This window comes from Seriola aureovittata, chromosome 23, assembly GCF_021018895.1.
Source record: "Seriola aureovittata isolate HTS-2021-v1 ecotype China chromosome 23, ASM2101889v1, whole genome shotgun sequence".
NCBI lineage: Eukaryota > Metazoa > Chordata > Actinopteri > Carangiformes > Carangidae > Seriola > Seriola aureovittata.
Genome location: NC_079386.1, coordinates 1,899,551 through 1,917,777, shown reverse-complemented (window position 1 = coordinate 1,917,777; position 18,227 = coordinate 1,899,551). Strand labels below are relative to the sequence as shown.

The following is an 18,227-nucleotide window of genomic DNA, read 5'->3' as shown; positions in this document are numbered from 1 at the left end:
CATGTGTTTAGTTCTTTTATTGTCCTCTCTGAGTGTCTGCATGTATTTAGCTGGATGAACATCAAAGTATAATTACCTTGTTAAATAACTGTGAGCACAACAGCATCACTAAAAGGACAGGGGCAGGAAACAAGATGACCACACAGGTTTGTCAAATTCAGGCCACATTTACACTGATATTGGGGTCTGTGTAAAAAAACATGTTCATAACGGGGAATCGTGCAAAAAGATGCTGCGTCCTGTGGAAAAAATTTAACTTATGCTGCAATGCAATGCAACGTCAGGGGCTGCATCAGCCAATCAAATGCATGCAAGCGTGCACTCCTGGTTGTTTGGAGTGAAAGGGAGGAGTAGAATTCCTTTTTTTGTCTTTGCTGGAAACATTAAAACATTATCTGAGAAACAAGACAACGCCTTTCACGTGGATGAAAGACCAGAGCGCTCCAGGCTTTCGCTGACTAAACTGCTACTAGCAGTTTCCCAATTCATCGAAACCCGTTCCAGCTTTGTTTGTTTCTTTTCCCATTTTCCCTTTCTACACTCCAGGTTAGGACAAGTACTGATGACCCCTGACCTGACTGGTCCGTAACACTGGTGGATTACAAAAAGATGAAACAAGTGCTGTCATCATAAATATTGGAGCATTCAGACAGAATGTGGCAAAGGCACCAGTGCACTGTGAAACCCCCGCATTTACAACGGCTTGCGCTGCGTTACGACAAACACCTGTGCGGCCAATAGAAATGGGGCCTCCAGCCAGGCATGAGAGGTAAACAGGAAGTAGACCTGAAACCGGTCGCTGGGGAAACGGAGCTCCTTCCCCAAGCTGCTCTCTGTGCCTCTCTGTGGGCCTCTTCGTTGCTGCTCACAGGAAAGATGCATCTTTGTTGGTGGCAACGATAGACTCCTAGAGCTTCCTGCTTCAAATTGTCCCACTAGAATTTCGGAAAACCCCGCCTACTTTTGCTCTGTCGTCCATGACTCCCCTGATCAGTGCGCTCGCAAGAGCAGCTCGCCCTCTGTTTGAAAGCCCCACAACGCTACGAAGTTACACACACTGTGCTGTGTTTCAGTGTCTTACAGTGTCAGACACACTTCACTCTGTTCCTCCACGCCCCCTTTGATGTGATTGGCCATCTGTGCAGAAGTGAGAGAGGAGCCGGGAACTACTCTCTCTATTTTTCCATTATTTGCTTTCTGTCTAAAAGTGTTTGCAATTATTCCCACAGTTAAACACTCTTCACTCCAACTTCCAATATGGCTGCATAAAGGTATAAAAGAAAACACCTCTGTCAGCTGTGATACACTTGCTTGGCTCCAGCCCTGACGGACTGACCACCTGTTCCAGTACCTGTGTAACCCTTCAACACTTGAGTAGGTAAGATGCTTGTACACGTGTCTCCATAAACTGCAGGTTTGCTTTTTTTTTTTGCTGGACAAACATGCAGGCCTCTCCCTGTGAGACGCCCTCCCCCCCTGTAGGTGCAGCCGGCACACAGGCCACGCACTAGTAAGCTGCAGACTCCACAGAGTGACTCTAAGCCTTGCTCCCAGTTTTCAGTGCCCCCATTGTGCTAAAAATAACTCAAGGTCACCAGCAGCCCCATGCCTCCCTACCAGGAGGGAGAGAGAGAGAGAGAGGGAGAGAGAGGGAGAGGGGCAGCTGTGATCAGAAAGCACATTACCTTTTCAACACAAGGATGTTCCACAAGCTGCACCTTTAAATATATCTCAGCAGTCAGATGTAGATAAACGTGGTGTTTCTGATTGGGTATGAGCAGATAGCACTTGCATTTTATCATGTAATATCACTGCTGCCGAGGTCTGACTGCAGGCAGCTACAACCCCTCCACCACCTGCCACAGGGTTTTATATCAGAGGCAGAAGCAGAGCCTCAACAACAACTGGCACTATTCAATGTCAAGTATCTCTTCATTTGCCTTTCCAGCGTTTCCATCTGACACAGTGACGTAGCGAAGCGGAGCTGCACCTACAGATTATCTTCTCTGTGTGTGTGTGTGTGTGTGTGGTTATTTAGAGGTCCGGAGGGAGAGGCAGGGGTACAAATCAAGGGCGTCCGCCGTGTGGATGGCGGGCGGCAGAGGAAATCTACAGCATGTTAGCTGAGGACAGAGTGCAACAGTGCGCTCTGTCAAGAAAATGACGAGGATTTCATCACAGTTTTTCCGTCAACGTGCCGGAGAGTTTAATGATGTCGGATCCTTCCATTCAGCAGGATCTCTCAACAACTGCTGGTCAGATTAAAATGAAATCAGAGGTGCATGTTTAAGATTATCCCTACATGTTCTGGTGGTCCACCCGACCGGATCTCAAGACCCAGCATCAGCACAAACATTTCCACATGCTCAGAAGACATTTTCAACTCTACAGGGGCCTGACATCAAAGTTTCTAAGTAGATTCATGTGAGGCAGCAGCATCCCACAGTGTATTTTCGGATGCTGCCACTAGGAGGAGCCAAGATTTTCAAATACATCTACACCTGGGAGCTTCACTTGTCTGATCAAGCTTCAAAAACACAGATTTAAATGATCCCAGTCCAAAAATACTCTTTTCGAAATTAATTAACTTGTGTCTTAGTAACCATTGGCAATGGTGATGGCATCAAATCTTAAAGGGGCACTTTTCCAAAGCTGATACCAGTTCAACTCCACTCTGCTCTCCTGCTCTGGTTAAACATTGGGCAGAAGTTGTGGAGCACCTGGTGTTATAATTAAGGGTCAAAAAGTTTGAAAGGCTGCCCCCGCCACACCGTGAGTCCTACTGACTTAAAGTTTAACTGACAGCTACAAGGCAATATGCTCTAAAAGCCTCTGTGATGACACCGGCCACCAGGACTGACTTTTAGCTCATTTGTAAAATTAACTAGAATTCAGCTGCTTCTCTCTGTTGAGTGCAAAGCGGTTAGGACCCGCAGATTGCCACTTGCCGCTACAATTTGAGATTTTATTTTTACTTTTCCTGAGATTTAAATTTTTTAAATTACATCAAAGACATTGCCTTTGTGTAAAGTAAAAATTATTGTTGCATTAGTATATTCAAGATCTTTTTTAGAGGTTATTGATGGTAAAACACATTGTACCAGTTGAGGAATGTTGCATTACTTTAGACACTGTGGGATAATAAGGGGTCAGTGCCCCCTCCCTCAGCTCTCAGGTACAGGTGAGTAAAAATACCACAGCAGCTCTCATGTTGACGTTGATGTTTTTCATCATTTTATTATATATATATATATTTATAGTATTTACAGAAAAAAAACATGATCAAACTAAGCAGGGAGACAGCGCCAAGCAGAACAGAAAGAAGACAGAAGGTGAGTGACAGGAAGTTCCCGCCCAGTGCTTTTTATTAACAAACACCTGGTGAGTGTCTTTATTGAGCCAATAAACAGCGATGAACAGGTGTGCAAATGACATACAAACCCAAACCAATACAAAAAGAGAACAGAAGAAAAAAAGTCAAGCATTGTTTCATCAGAATCACATTCAGAAGCAAAAGCCTCACCCCAAGGTCCCCCCACCCCCACCCCACCCCACCCCACCCAGTGTCCCCTCATACTCCCCCAGCCCAAACAACACAGTAGAGTATTCAATGAGCACAGTAAAATCAGTAGAACATCAAGACTCGTTGAAAGAAAGATTAAAAAAAAGGAAATCAGTCATCAAAATGTCCAGTATATATGTATGTGTGTGTGTGTGTGTGTGTGTGTGTGTGTGTGTGTGTGTGTGTGTGTGAGACTTAATTTGCTTGTTCTGCATCTACTCAAGTGAGACTGGCGTGATGCAGGGAGACCAACACGTGTCCGAAAAGCTGGGGAATGTTACACACGACCCCTCCCCACTCTGCGCACACACACAAACACACAAACACCCACACACACACACTGCTGCTTCCTTCCCTCCCCCTTAATGTGAGATTCCTGCTCAGCAAACTACAGCATTCCAGTTCAGCTCGACAAATCTAAAAATATACGTGTAAACCGACACTGACACGATCAGAGGCGTCACATCTGAGCTCCGCTCTGATCACTGAAGCGCTGACTGAGCAGAGATGATGATGATGACGATGATGATGATGAGGCTGAACTTGCATTTTTTGCGGCTACATTTTCTTTGTGACGCGTTATCGCGGCCCGAGGCAGCGTCGTACCTGAAACACTGACAAGGTCCAGGAGAGGGAACAGAGCCCGAGTGGAGGGGCCCATCAGAAAGGGTCTGAAGGAAGTCATGGAGCTGCGGTGACATGGTCTGCTGGCGGGGGGAGCAGGGAGTTCATATCCGGTCAGCAAACCAGGACCAGTCAGTCCCTGAACCTCCAGACGCCACTAAACACAACACACATGATCAAACTGACTCCCTGCTTTGAACAACTACACCACAGAACTGAGAGAGAGACGTCTTCAAAAAGCTCTGATGCCTCTCTAGTACAGTTTAAAGTGTCACCAGCTTCCTACAACAACAACAACAACAAAAACAACAACAACAGTTTCCAGATCTTCTTCACACTGGGTCAAAAGTTGCATCTCAGGTTAATAAGGCTTCACATACAGAAGTGTAGAGACCCTGGAACAGCACCGAGACCTCACCCCACTCTGAGGCAGAGAGCCATGTAAACAGCCTCATACCTGTCTCTGATTTCAGCGTTACTATGCCAACCAGTTGCAGTCAGGGCAAACAGACAAATCCATTCACGTAACCGTCTCGTACAGCAGAGAGGAGAAACTACCAGCCCCAGTTTGTTACAGGACTTCCTGGTTCTGACCAACATGTGTCTGTAGTGTCAGGTAATAAAAAACATCTTAACTCAAGGTCCACTTACTATCCTCTGCCAGAGCTTTCTACCACATTTTACAGACTTTATCAGCACGTCTGTGCTGGTTGAAAATCGGACGTCAAAAATGTTTTGTGCTGAAATACAACTTTAACAAACTGAAAATGCTCCTTCATCACACCTAGACACACCTGTGTTCTCAGAGGACAGGTGAGGTCGTCCAGTGTCCATGTCTGTGTATAGATCATGGATATTTCCTCTGTTAAACAACATCCTCGGCTGAATTTAAAGGCTTCAGTTTGCTTCAAACAAAGTGTCTGAAACCCTCTTTACTTCACCGGGACATGTTTGCTTCATGTGGCCCCTCGCCATCACAACAGGCTTTTTGTGGCCCTTCAGAGCAGGTGGACACACTTGACATTTTGTATGACCCAGTTCATTTGAAGTAAACTGAGGCCTTAAGAATCAGAGTAAAACTAAACAAGAGGCACAAACTGGAGCACGGGGAAGCAGAGGAGACAGGTGTGAACCAAAAGGAAACAACTGTGTTTGACAGACAGGTCGACCTCAGGGAAGGAACAGCAGCTTTTGTTAAGACCCCGCCTCCTCAGCCAACAGACACACCCACACCACATCTCCACCCCAGCTTCATCTGCAAACAAGCAAGAGCGAAACGACTATCTGTCGTCTCCGTCAGAAGCATCAATGGAAAATAAAAAACAATAAAACTACAACAATAATAAAACAGTAATTGTAAGATCAATGCAGGATATTACCAATTGCTTCTGTTTGTCAGAGTGTCTAACTAAGAGACCCCCCCCCCCCAATCTCCCTCCCTCCACCACCACCACATCTGGAGCTATCTGCCCTCTGACTGTAATATTTAGTGTCATCCAGAAGGTCACGGTGCTAAATGTTACAGCATTTTGTCACATTTCTTTCTCTTACATATGAAAAAACAGTATATGTTACAGTTCCCTCCTCCCCCTCCTCCCCCTCCTCCTCACCCCAGCTCTAACGTTCACATGTGGAATTAACTGGGCCTCCAGCGACTCTCTTCTACCTCAGGTGTGGAGCTACTGTCAGACCACCTGCAGTCTCTGATCTCATTACTGGTTCAGACTGAGGTCACTACAACACTTTATTAAGATTAAGTTCACTGTGTCACTTTCCTCTGAAGCACCACAGACCTCAGTGTGACTCAAACTGCTCAGAGTAAAGTCTGAAATCATTTGTACTTTGGTGTTTTTTTTTTTATTCTCCACTTCTGTGACCAAGACCAGCACCGTGACGATGATGACACGGAGAGACCTGGTTTGTTTGAAGCGTGATGAGAACTTAAAGGTGTGTTCAGACAGAGTATGATGCAAAAGTCAGAGTCGTGTAGTTACATACAAAGTCAATGGAGAGACAAGTAAGCGCATAATAAACATACAGAGGTGAGAGAAACTGGAAGGAAGCAACTCTGAGCTAACATCTGTACAGCTGTTTGGGGTGAATCGATTACATTTAAACAAATGAGGGTAAAATTTTGCTTCATTTTGTGTCTGAACGCACCTGAAGAGAGAAAGGATGGAGCTGAGGAAGAGGAGGCTCAGTGAACAGGCTTCCCCTGGATCCTCATCAATAAATGGCAACGATGAGTCAGAGTCAGAGGCTGCTGCTATTCAGGAACACAGGAACACCTCCTACTGTGTGTGTGTGTGTGTGTGTGTGTGTGTGTGTGTGTGTGTGTGTGTGTGTGTGTGTGTGTGTGTGTGTGTGTGTGTGTGTGTGTGTGTGTGTGTGTATAGATAAGCTCTAAACTTCATCTTCAACTCTAGATCAATGCCCCCCTCCACCCATGTGTTTTCTCTCTGTCCTCTGGGGGTCTCCCTCACACACTGGCTGCCTTTCCTCTTCTCTGGTGTTTGGTGAGTGGTGCGCAGGTCTGATCTTAAATCTCTTACAGTTTACTCCTCTGTTTGCCAGGCAGGGTGACAGAGGGGGTGGGGGCCAGAGAGCGGGGTTACAGGGTGTTATGGCAGAATGGTGGGATGATGGTGAGGATGTGGGGGGCACAGAAGGAGAAGAACGGGAGATGTCAGTGTGAAGGTAGTGGAGGTGATGGTCAGGGTGGTGGAGGCACGGGGGTCCTTTAACAGCAGCCCCCTCCAGACTGCCTGACGGGGGTGCTCTCGATTTTTAAGTTGGGCTTGTCGCCGCCGGCCGTGGCCCCGGGGCCCATGCGCTTCTTGATCTCTGCAGCCATGGTCATGAAGGCCTGCTCCACGTTGGTGGCGTTTTTGGCGCTCGTCTCCAGGAACGGGATCGCCAAGGAGTCAGCAAACTCCTGCCAGACGAGAGGAACAAACATCACACACCTCACACCACTGAACCACACTGGATGACATGTCATTATCATGAACACACACACAGACAAACACACACACAAAGACAAACACACACACGGACAAACACACACACAGACAAACACACAGACACACACACAGACAAACACACACACACAGACACACACAGACAAACACACACACACAGACACACACAGACACACACACACACACACACACACACACACACACACAGACAAAGACACACACACACACACCCACACACACACAGCATCAAAGTGGATCAACCAACAGATGAACTATTAGCACTGTATCTGAGCCATGTTGTAATGTTTGTCCTGTCAGAGCCACTGGGCCACAGACAGAGGAGGGGAGTCAGGAAGTATTGAGAGAAAACATAAACATAGAAACATGTAGAATAAGACTTTGGGCTCTATCTAACACCCGGCACAAAGCGCAACACAAGTGTCTTTGCTAGTTTCAGACCGACACAGTTGTCATTTTCCCTTCCAGCGCCCACGTTGTTTAAATTCCAAACACACTTGCGCCCATCTGTGCACCCATGGGCGTGCTGGTCTTAAAATGAGGTTAGGTCAGGCGCATTCTCATCTTGAGGAAGCAGAAAGTGATTGACCAACAAAAATCTTGTCTGAAGTCAGTGGTTCAGTTATTTTAAGGTGCATTGTTAGAGTAACATGTTCCTACAAAGGTGGGCCGCTGTTAGACACAAGCAAAGTGAGCCACAGTGTTTCCCATTCATCACACAGACTAAATTTGTCCACCACAGTTTCATATTACACCAAAAACATATTCACACATCTCATAATAAACATAAAAGATATCTAACATTATGATTTGTGGCATTAACTCTTTGTGGAACTGTGTGCGGCGCGTTGATTCACTCAGCCCTTTTTTGCCCCTCAGAGTGCACAGAGCTGCTGCCTGCCTCAGGCCGGGTGCACTGGTCAGTGACATTAGCTGTGTCCCAATTCAGGGGCGTCATCCTTCAGAGGCATGGCTAACACTGTCCCGTTTCACAGGCTCCTTCAAATGCGATCCATCTTCCTTTTCTTGGGCAATGAAGGATCCAACAGGTGGATCCTTCGTGGTCCAACCTATCCCAAGATTCATTGCGCGCCAGTAATGAAAGCAAACAACACAGACAGAGAGCCTGAGGATCACACTGCTGAATGTAAGTATTGTGTTTCAGCTCAGTTCAACAGCTAAAAGTACAACTGTTAAAACCAATGACCCTAAAACCTTAAGTTTCTGTGACAAAAAGTTAGGTGTTACGTGTCAAGGTTGCTAGGCAACAGGAGCCGCGCTTTGCAGCACAACCGCAATGGAGGGCACAGCTGGTGACGCAAAGCGGAAATCATCCATAGACCAGTCAACACCTTCGTAGACCACGCCCTCTGAAGGATGTGGCCCCTCCATTGGGGCAAAGCCAATATGTAATCAACTCACCACAAGTATTCTCTGATCCTGTGTGAAACACTGTGCTGTTAGAACAGCAATCCGCCATGGTGCAAGTGCACCTGGATTTTAAAGGGAATGGGAGATGGCACCATGATTGGTTAATTGCATGTAAAATACTCCCATGAATAATTAAATGACTAAGTACAATCCGTTTGAACCATGCGCCTGGAACAGCTGTTTTTTCCACCATTAAAATTGCAAAAATTACATGGACACGTTCTGAACGTATTTGCACCATCAGCTTTAGATCATGCGCTTTGGACTGTGAAAATCAAGCCCAGAGTGACACCACACCAATAATCTTCAGGTATCAGAGCCTGAAGCTTCTGTGTGACTTTATCTTTAGAAAGCTGCTAAATTCACTTCAGTTACAATGCATTACAATATGGACAGTTTTATGTACTTACACTGCTCCTGCAGCACTATACACTTCTCAGGTGCATATTTATAGACTCAACATGTTCCAAACAGTCAGAGTGCCCCCAAAACACTGAACTGCTTCAGTTTGTACCCAACATTAACAGCCACTTTTTAAGTTTAAAACATTCTCTCCACCATTTAAATTTACCAGTATAACCCTAAATCCACAGATAGTGGCTGAGGCCTTTTTTCACATGGATGTGAATGTGATGTCTGTTTATCAGAGAGAGGCTTTCACCTCTCTGCTGCTCTTAGTTTCTCTTCTCATCCAGAAACACAGTTTGAACTAGAGCTGCACGATGTGGAAAAAATCATTCTTCTGATCATCATTAATCATCACCCTCATCTCTTATACCAAAACAATCATGTTCCCTTACATCTGAGAATATCACTCTGTAGCACCAAAACACTTATGGTGTTAACAAAGCACAACAATGTTATAACACATTTTACCTTCATCAAAAACATCGCAGCTCCTGTGATTTGGACATTGCACTTGGACATGTTGTGACTTTGATTATACTAGTGCAGCTCTAGTTTGAACTGAACAGTTTTAGTCGCTGTTAAGCTACGGTCAAACAGGAAGTGTTTCATTGATGATCAGTTTACAGAAATAAAAAAAATAAAATAAAAAGTATGGCATGACTGTTGTTGTACTGATGATGTTATAGTGAGCCATTATAGTACAAGTAGTTCCACCACCAGCCTCCCTGTTTGTTACCTGCTCTTGGTCTTCATTAAGCACTGGACTTTATTTGTTATGTCTATCATCTGAGGTACAGGTCATTATGAATTTCTCATCATTCATTTGTTATAATGAACATTATTTAAAGGAATTATGTAACATGTGCTCCTCTACAGCAGCCATACCTTGGCTGTTGTGTAGTCCACCACCTTCTTGGTGGTCAGGTCGCACTTGTTTCCCACCAGCAGCTTGTTGACGTTTTCGCTGGCATAGCGGTCGATTTCCTGAAGCCACTGCTTCACGTTGTTGTAGGACTCCTGCACAAAGACAACAACATCAGCATGACACTAAACACTGGAGCTCAGCACAGTTTACAAAGTGTTTAAACACCTCTGTGACCAGGAAGAAGAATTCCTCTGAAATACAATGAAACATTATTAAAACGGACGAAATCCAACACTGCAGCCCTGCAGTAAATACTCTCACTGCTCCACTGGTCACTGTTTGCTCACACTGTCAATATAGAGATTCAGCTCTGGTCATTTCTGAGGCAGAAGTTTACAGTTGATTAAAAGGCTTTGTTTTCAATTTGTCGAAAAAAAAAATCTGATAAGATCATTAATTCTATTCTTTCAAATTAGTCACTAATAACTTTAAAAGGTGAAGTTTGAAAACTATTTTCTTTATTTGAAGCTGAGGTCATATACAGATGAATATATTCATCAGAAATTGGCTCTATATGTTACACGCGGATCATCTATAAACTGATATTAGGATGAAACACACTTGTGTTGAAATAGTGTGTCTTTTTGTGTTAAATCAAACAGCTGTGAGGCTTTACTGAAAACAAAACAAGTAAAAAAAATGAACTGGGCCTCCAGGGCCTCTCTTCTACCGCAGGTGTGGAGCTACTGTCAGACCACCTGCAGTCTCTGATCTCATTACTGGTTCACACTGATGTCACTACAACACTTTATTAAGATGAACTTCACTGTGTCACTTTCCTCTGAGGCGCCACAGACCTCGGTGTGAATCAAACTGCTCAGAGTAAGGTTTAAACTAGAACAAGGTTGAACAGACTTTATATTCAGAAAAGTAACGACACAAAACCATGTGATCAAAAAGTGACTCACCTGATCTGTCACATCATATACAACTATGATGCCGTGGGCTCCACGGTAGTAACTGGAGGTGATGGTACGAAACCTTTCTTGACCTGCAGTGTCCCACTGAGACACACACACAGACACAAAGGGAGGGGAAGACAGAAGGGATTAAAACATTAGAAGTCTGTTCATCAACTATTTCATCACAGTCATCTTTCTTTTCTTATAGTGACATTAGATGCATATTTAGAGATTAAGAAATATTTTTTAGGTTAAGTTCAGCTGGTTAAGTTGTTTTAGTATCTTCTGCTCTGAGACAAACCAGGTCAGGTTCAGGTTTGAGAAGCCTGAAAGAGAAAGAAGATCTGGACTAAAAGTCTGACAACTTCAAATTCATTTCAATTTAAAATATCAATTTATGAAAACCTGTGTCTCATTTCCACTTTTATTTCTCTTCAGGAATAAGATCAAGTTGAGCCACAACTTTTCAGTTCATTAATGCAATCAGAAAAGCTTCTGGGAGGCTTTTAATGTGAAAAGTTTTTGGGGCTGTTGATGTTACCATAATAACAGAAGCGGTGGGAAACAATTCGAGGAGTAGAAAAGAGGAGCAGAAAGCTGCAAAGTGATGAAGTTAGAAATGAACATTAAGTTGAATGTACTGTGTTAATGTAGAAGCTGAACAGTTTGTTTCACCCTCTGCGTTTTTGTTTGCAGCCATTCTTTGTTTGTTTGGCCAGAATCTGCCAACCAGCTTCTTGTGGGAATTATCAGTTTTCTATTTCAGGCTTTTATGACAAAGAATAAATAAACTTTGATGTGGTTGGCAGTTGACTGTGAGGCTTCAGGTATGTGCCAAATCCTAACAGCATTATTATTAATCTATTTCTGTGTCTGTGAAAGACATGGATGCTTTTGTAGTGTCTTCCAGCCATCACTGCTCAGCCTGAATTCATGGGAGTGTCAACAACCATATGGGCTCAGACTAGGGTCAAAAAGGTTCTGAGTTTGTAAAGTGATGTTCATGAATGTGAACCTTTTTAAAACCTGTAAAAAGAATCTGCAGGAGAAAGTTTGTGTATGTGTGAAAAAGATTTTAAACTTGAATTTCTCCTGCAGATACGCAAGCACGCAGCTGTAGCTGCTATCATTGCAACCAGACCGACAGTGCTTGAATACAACAGTACATACAGTTGTTCCTGGTATCTCTCCCTCCCCCTTCTCCCCCCTCTTTCTCCTCTCAGCCCAACCAGTGGAGGCTGCTGTTTCTTCATGGTAAAGAAGAGTTTTTCCTCTCACTGTCACCTTAAGATCATGTCTGTTATGATTTGGCGCTATATAAAGAAAGCTGAATTGAACTGAATTAAGCCTACAAACAGTGTATAAAAATGAGTTACAGTTGTGTCATGGTACAGCTGGTCTCACTGTTTCCTTTTAATGACATAAGCCTATAATGTCCCAGTTTGTAAATACAGTTGAAACACAAGGACAAACCTGATACCAAAGCCTTAAAGGATCTTAAAGGTTGTGGCTCTGGGAAGATCCAGGGGAATGGTTTTATATTGCTGCAATGACAAACAGCTAAATGGCTGCACAATTACAACAAGCACAAGTACACTTACAGTACCTTCGTTTATCTCCAGGTGTGTTTAGACAGGAGTACACTGTGGGCTGTGCTGTTTACTCTGAGTGTATGTATGGAGGCAGAGCTGCATCTGCTTCAGACTATATGTCTTTGAGGTGGCACAGTCTGTTCCCTCTGTTCCCTTAACTAAAAACAGGTTCCAATTACAGCTTGGTCTGAATGCATAATCACACTCACACACACACACACACACACACACACACACACACACACACACTCATGTGTTTTGATAACAATGGTTGGATCTAAGCCCTGGCTCAGGTGAGGGTTACAGAGAGGGTTTTGTCTGTGTGTGTGTGCGCGCGTGTGTGTGTGTGTGTGTGTGTGTGTGTGTGTGCTCACAATCTGCAGTTTGATGGTCTTGCCGTCCAGCTCAATGGTGCGGATCTTGAAATCCACTCCGATGGTGCTGATGTAGCTCTCTGTGTAGGTGTCGTCCTGTGAGCAGAGAAGGGGGGACAGGACGGGGTCAGGTCAGCAGTGAGAGGACACATCAGACGAGTCAGCTGGAACAGAGACACTCAGAGACCAATAGTGATGGAGAAACTACTTACTGCAAAACGGAGCAGAAGACAGGACTTCCCTACTCCAGAGTCTCCGATGAGCAGGAGCTTGAACAGATAGTCACTGAAACAGAAACAATGCAGGTCAGAACAGGGAGGAGCTGATTAAAGTAACACAATCTGACTGTCTGACACAAAGACTGGTACAGAACCTAAACTATACTTTACACTAAGTATAAACATGTTTTTCCATCTGACACAATAAGCCATGTCTCAAATGTTTGGTCTGGTTTCTTATTGTCATTAATTGTCATTGTCATTATATGTAGTTTCATTTTTTTCAACTAGAATCACCATCTCATGGTTATTTTCCTCCACCAACCAGCTAATTGTCAGGAAATATGGTCACAACCTGTCCTTCCTGAGTTACAGTGTTGAATAATGGCCAGAAGTGTTTTTACATAAGATGAGATAAGATAAGATGAGATAAGATGAGATAAGATAAAATAAGATAAGATAAGATAAGATATTCTTTTATTAGTCCTTCAGTGAGGAAATTTGCAGTATTACAGCAGCAAGTGGACAGAACAAGAAAGAAAACTGCAAAATGATGAATAAAATACTTAACATAGATAAATAATAGTATAATATGTACGATAGATATTTAAAAACAAAAAATAGCAGCAGATAAGTGATACTGCAAAGATGGTGTGTTAAATTATTTCACATGGTGAATTGTCAGTCTTTGGTGAACATTATGATAGTGAAGTTGACCTTTGACCTCATCCCTATAGAACTTCGAGTTAAATTGTGTCAAAATTAGTTAATGAATTTGGGAGTTCTTTGTAAGGTCACCGTGACCCTGCCCTTTGACCAGCAAAATCTAAGTGAATGTTTGTGCCAAATTTGAAGAAGTTCCATCAGGGGATTCATGAGAATGGGACTGACAGATGGAGAACCTGAAAAAAATAATGCTCCGGCTCTGACTGTCACCAGTACAGAGGAATAAAAAGACTCATTATTTTCCTAAAATTGCTGCTCACTGAAGTTTTTAGAAAACATCACTCAAACAGGAGGACATAGAGCATTTGTTGGGACTATTTTCAGCTGTGAATTAATCCACATTTGGTGCTCTAGTGAGTACTTGGGGCAGCAGAACGGTGTGTGTGGGACTGAGTCTAAATAAACTACAATGTGTGTTCACTGATGTGTTTTCAATGGATGTTGGGAAACAATGGAGCTCTGTAGCTTAGAGGAATCAGACAGTAGCATATATTCTGTTTGTGTGTTTTTGTTATCAATAAGAAAAATATTAAATACTGACTCAGACTTAGTGAGTGTTAATTAATAAGTGTAATTTAACTGAATATATTACCTAAAATCCTGTTCATAATTTCTTCTGGAGCTTTCAACTGTATCACATTGTCATCATCATCAGCTGCAGTTAGCTCAGTTGTGGTTGAAAGCTCCAGAAAAGGCTGGCAAGTGGAGCCTGACTATATATTTTTTTCCTATTATTGTTTACAGGTCAATAATGAAGTTTCATGCTTAATTTGTGATTCAATATATGACCATAGAGAAAATGTTCCAGCATAAGAAAAGTGGGAGGGTTAGAAGGGGTTAATACAGGCCAAGCAGCTGATTTGTGCCCCGGGGCCCGGCAGCAGGTTAATCAGGCTCTGATTAACCTGATGATTAGGTCTTTTTGATTTTAGTGCTCATACCTGAGCTCCAGCCAAACAACACTTGAGGAATATAAGCATGTTTTTCTGTTGAGGACTGATGCCCATTACTGATACTTACAGGTTCTCTGAAATAATAAAAAACACCCTCCACCCAATCACTGAGCAGAAAACAACTTCACAAGAAGTTCATACACAGCACAGACAGCTGTAGAGAATTACCCAATGTCAGGGCTATTCTTGTGTCATAGGAAACTGAGACATGGTGTGTATCACAGCCTGACACTCAATCAACGTTGCAGTAGCACTGTTGCAATCAGCCCTGGTCACATTTCCAAACAGCAACAGCTTACAGCTCGTGTTGATGTGGCCTGATGCTGAGGGTCCAAAGACCATCTTATGTCTAATATGGTATTAAAATAAGTGATAGGAGACAGGAAGTCAAACTAAACCTGCCTGTTAACAACAGTCACTGTGGCAACATTACTGACAGGTAAGAGGAGCTCTGTATCATAAAAACTTTTCAGTACAAGTGCCAAAACCGAGTTTCGGTTGTGAAGGAAAAGTTAACTTTTTCTGGCACCTTACTTTGAGGAAGATGGTCAGGTTTTTCTACAAAAACAGTTTTTCATATACCAATAGAAGCCAAAGACCTCCAATGTTAAACAATGTCCCAGGAATTTTATTAGTTTGCCCAAATTAAATGGCAAATTTTTTATTTGAATCTGGAGCATCGAATCAAAGAATATGTCAACAAGATTATGAATGTGACCATTTGAAGCTGACGTCTAGTAGTTGGTGCTACAGACACATTTTGGTCCTAAAAGTCAATAAGCAGAGCAATACTAATACAATAATAAAACACTGGTGAGGGCTGTTAGAGATTCATCATGTATAAGGAGCAGGGTTTGGAAAATGCCTTACAATTTGTCATCAAATGATAAATCAGTTTTTTTCTCTCTGATCAGATATCGCCTGATAATCTGAATCATGACTGTTTTTGTAAGTATGATTAATAAATGATATATAGATCGGTCAAAAGCCTTCAGTTGTTTGACTGTCTACCAAGACTGTACATTTATAACAAGACGGCAGTTATGAATGTTATTGAAATAGGTCATGTGAGTCACTTTTTCAAGATATCAAGTCTATAGATATAAGATAATTATTGGTTAATAAAGGGATTTCAAAACCAGATTGTGGTCCAGGTGCAGATTTTTAACAAGGCCAAGTGATCCATCAGGGGGGTGGGGGTGGGGGGAAGGTAATGTCCTTATCAATTTAGGGGTGAAGTAAAAAGCTATTATTATTAGTAATATCTAATATTGTGTGCATATATATATATATATATATATATATATATATATATATATATATAGTAAATGTAAACATATTGTAAATGGTGAAACCTATGGTTAACAAATCATTGTTAACCATAAATTTCACCATTTACAAGACTAACAATACATGGTGGAATAACTTGCCCCAGTCAGGTGTATTTACTATGTCTATGTGTAATGGTAGGTAATATTAAGGCATATTTAACCAGAGACAAGATCATCCAGTGTGTGTAAACACACAGGGAAATAAAACTGTCTGCTAAGGGTGTGGGGTGTTAGCTGAGCTAGTTAGACCGGGTTCCTGAAGGATGTGTTGTGCTTCTCAGCACTGACAGAGGGGATTCGGGTGACGGTGTCCTCTCATTTCAGGGCTGCTGGTCGGCCGTCACACACCTGCTACCTGTCGTATCACTTGTCTTTAGCCCCGACACGCTCCGCAACGGAGAGGAGTCAATGTGGGCATTTTATTTGCGAAATTACGCAGCAAGTACAACAGCAATCGGATTGGTGACATGTTTAAATCCGGCTCCAACCACACAGTTACACATATTCATTACTGTTAGATAAATCGACAAATAATGAAAATAGTACTCCCTGCTCGAAAAACTGAAATGTTACAAAGATAAAAACAGATATGTTACAATAATGGTGCATTTAGTGAACTGTCGTGTGGACTAAATTATGTATGTATATTATGCAACTGTGCCCATAAGGAGGACAACTTAAATGCACACGCCTATAAGACAAAAAACAGCAGGCTGAGGCTGTTTATCGAGGCTACAGGTCAGAGACATCCCTCATCTGTTATGTCACTACTTCATGTACTGTTACTGTTAAGCTAACGCTGTCCGTTTCCAGTCTAATCTACGGCAGTGTTTCATCACATGATCCGTCTTCCTCCGGTTTAACACCGGATTGTTCGTTTTGTTTGTCCCGTGAAAGGTCGCGTGTCACCGCCGACACGACGAGGCACGAGCGAAGTGTCAGCTGACGTTCAGAGAAAACCCGACACATTAAAGGAGCTGTCCGCGCCCTGTTCACCAGATCGCCAGCTAGCTTATATTTGCCAATAAATTTAACGACAGTTAGCCTAGCATTATTTACATAAGGTTATCCCATAAACCAGCTAACATACAATTCTAGTTTTTCACTGAACACGACACAGGCCGCTTTGCAGTGGAGCAGTTTAATGTATAACTCACTATTCAGGATTCATGGTTTCACTCTGGATGTTTTTCTGTCGGTGACTCGACTCTTCCTTCCTACTCCGGCAAAAAAGATGACTTGAAGGTCTGGGTATCCGAGGCACTTAGATGGCTGCTGTACCGTCTCCGTTATCGTCCCCTAGTCGTTCCTCTGTGTTTGGTCTGTTTCATATATCCTTGATTCTAGCGGACATATCCCTGTTTTGTCACGTTAAGGTGTAATTAACTCCTTTTTCTCTGCTGTTCAGTGTCCGTTGCTAGCGAGTAGTCCAAGATGGCCGCGCAGGTGCGGTAGTGACGTAGGGTGACGTGTCCGTACAGAAAAATAAGTTATGGTAGTGCTGGGATTTGTAGTTTATTAAAAAAATCCAACTAAACGACTACAAAAGGACATACTGGTTTATAAAATATCTATTCAAGCAGCTGCTAGGACTGGGTGACAGTTAATATTGATATAATCATATAAATAAATGTTAACTCAATATCTATTTTAAAATTCCATGATAAAGCATTTCACTTCTGTTTGGGCTATCAAGTCCAATTTGTTGTATTTTGCTGGATAAAAAATGAATCTTTTTCATGAAATATATGTATTCCTGTGGTACAAATCTCACTTTGTGATAGATATTTGTTTAAAATTAAAATTTTACTTTTACTTTTTATTATTCCTTAATACATGAAAACTATACACAATATTTATAGTCTGAAGAAGGCAACTACAGGTCCATGCTCAGCTTCTGAAGTACATTTCTCCCAGAAAAACAAGCAAAATAAATGTTAAGAATAACAAAAAGTACTGGTAGGTCAAAATAGATCTGTTCCCAAATTAACATCACAGTTATGAAATACTTAGTCATAATTGACCAAATAGCAAGTCAAAAGTTTGACTTTTTCAGTCAAACTTATGAGATATAGTGAGTTTTGAGTTAATGACTCAGTCTCAGTTTTGCATGTTTGACATCAAAAGTCTAAATTTTGTCTACTTATTTACATTTAAATCAATTCATCAACAGTAAATCACA

General features: G+C 42.5%; 1 protein-coding gene across 1 annotated transcript; it reads right to left on the bottom strand.

The window, feature by feature from the left end:
- Positions 1 to 3,211: 3,211 nt before the first annotated feature.
- On the bottom strand, positions 3,212 to 17,496 carry rab1ba (zRAB1B, member RAS oncogene family a). Its single transcript, XM_056369164.1, has 6 exons — positions 17,203 to 17,496; positions 13,030 to 13,102; positions 12,818 to 12,913; positions 10,858 to 10,953; positions 9,910 to 10,041; positions 3,212 to 7,121 (listed from the first exon to the last, which is right to left on the bottom strand). Exons 1-6 carry the CDS (start codon positions 17,214 to 17,216, stop codon positions 6,927 to 6,929), a joined length of 606 nt encoding a protein of 201 aa, XP_056225139.1. The 5' UTR covers positions 17,217 to 17,496; the 3' UTR covers positions 3,212 to 6,926.
- Between the last annotated feature and the right edge of the window lie 731 nt (positions 17,497 to 18,227).

Bases quoted from the DNA above. Each gene is read 5' to 3' on its own strand.
- rab1ba (XM_056369164.1), bottom strand. The intron at 12,914-13,029 runs GTAAGTAGTTTC...CTCTGCTCACAG, and splicing joins GTCTTCTGCTCCGTTTTGCA to GACGACACCTACACAGAGAG. The intron at 7,122-9,909 runs GTATGGCTGCTG...CTCGTCTGGCAG, and splicing joins TGGACTACACAACAGCCAAG to GAGTTTGCTGACTCCTTGGC.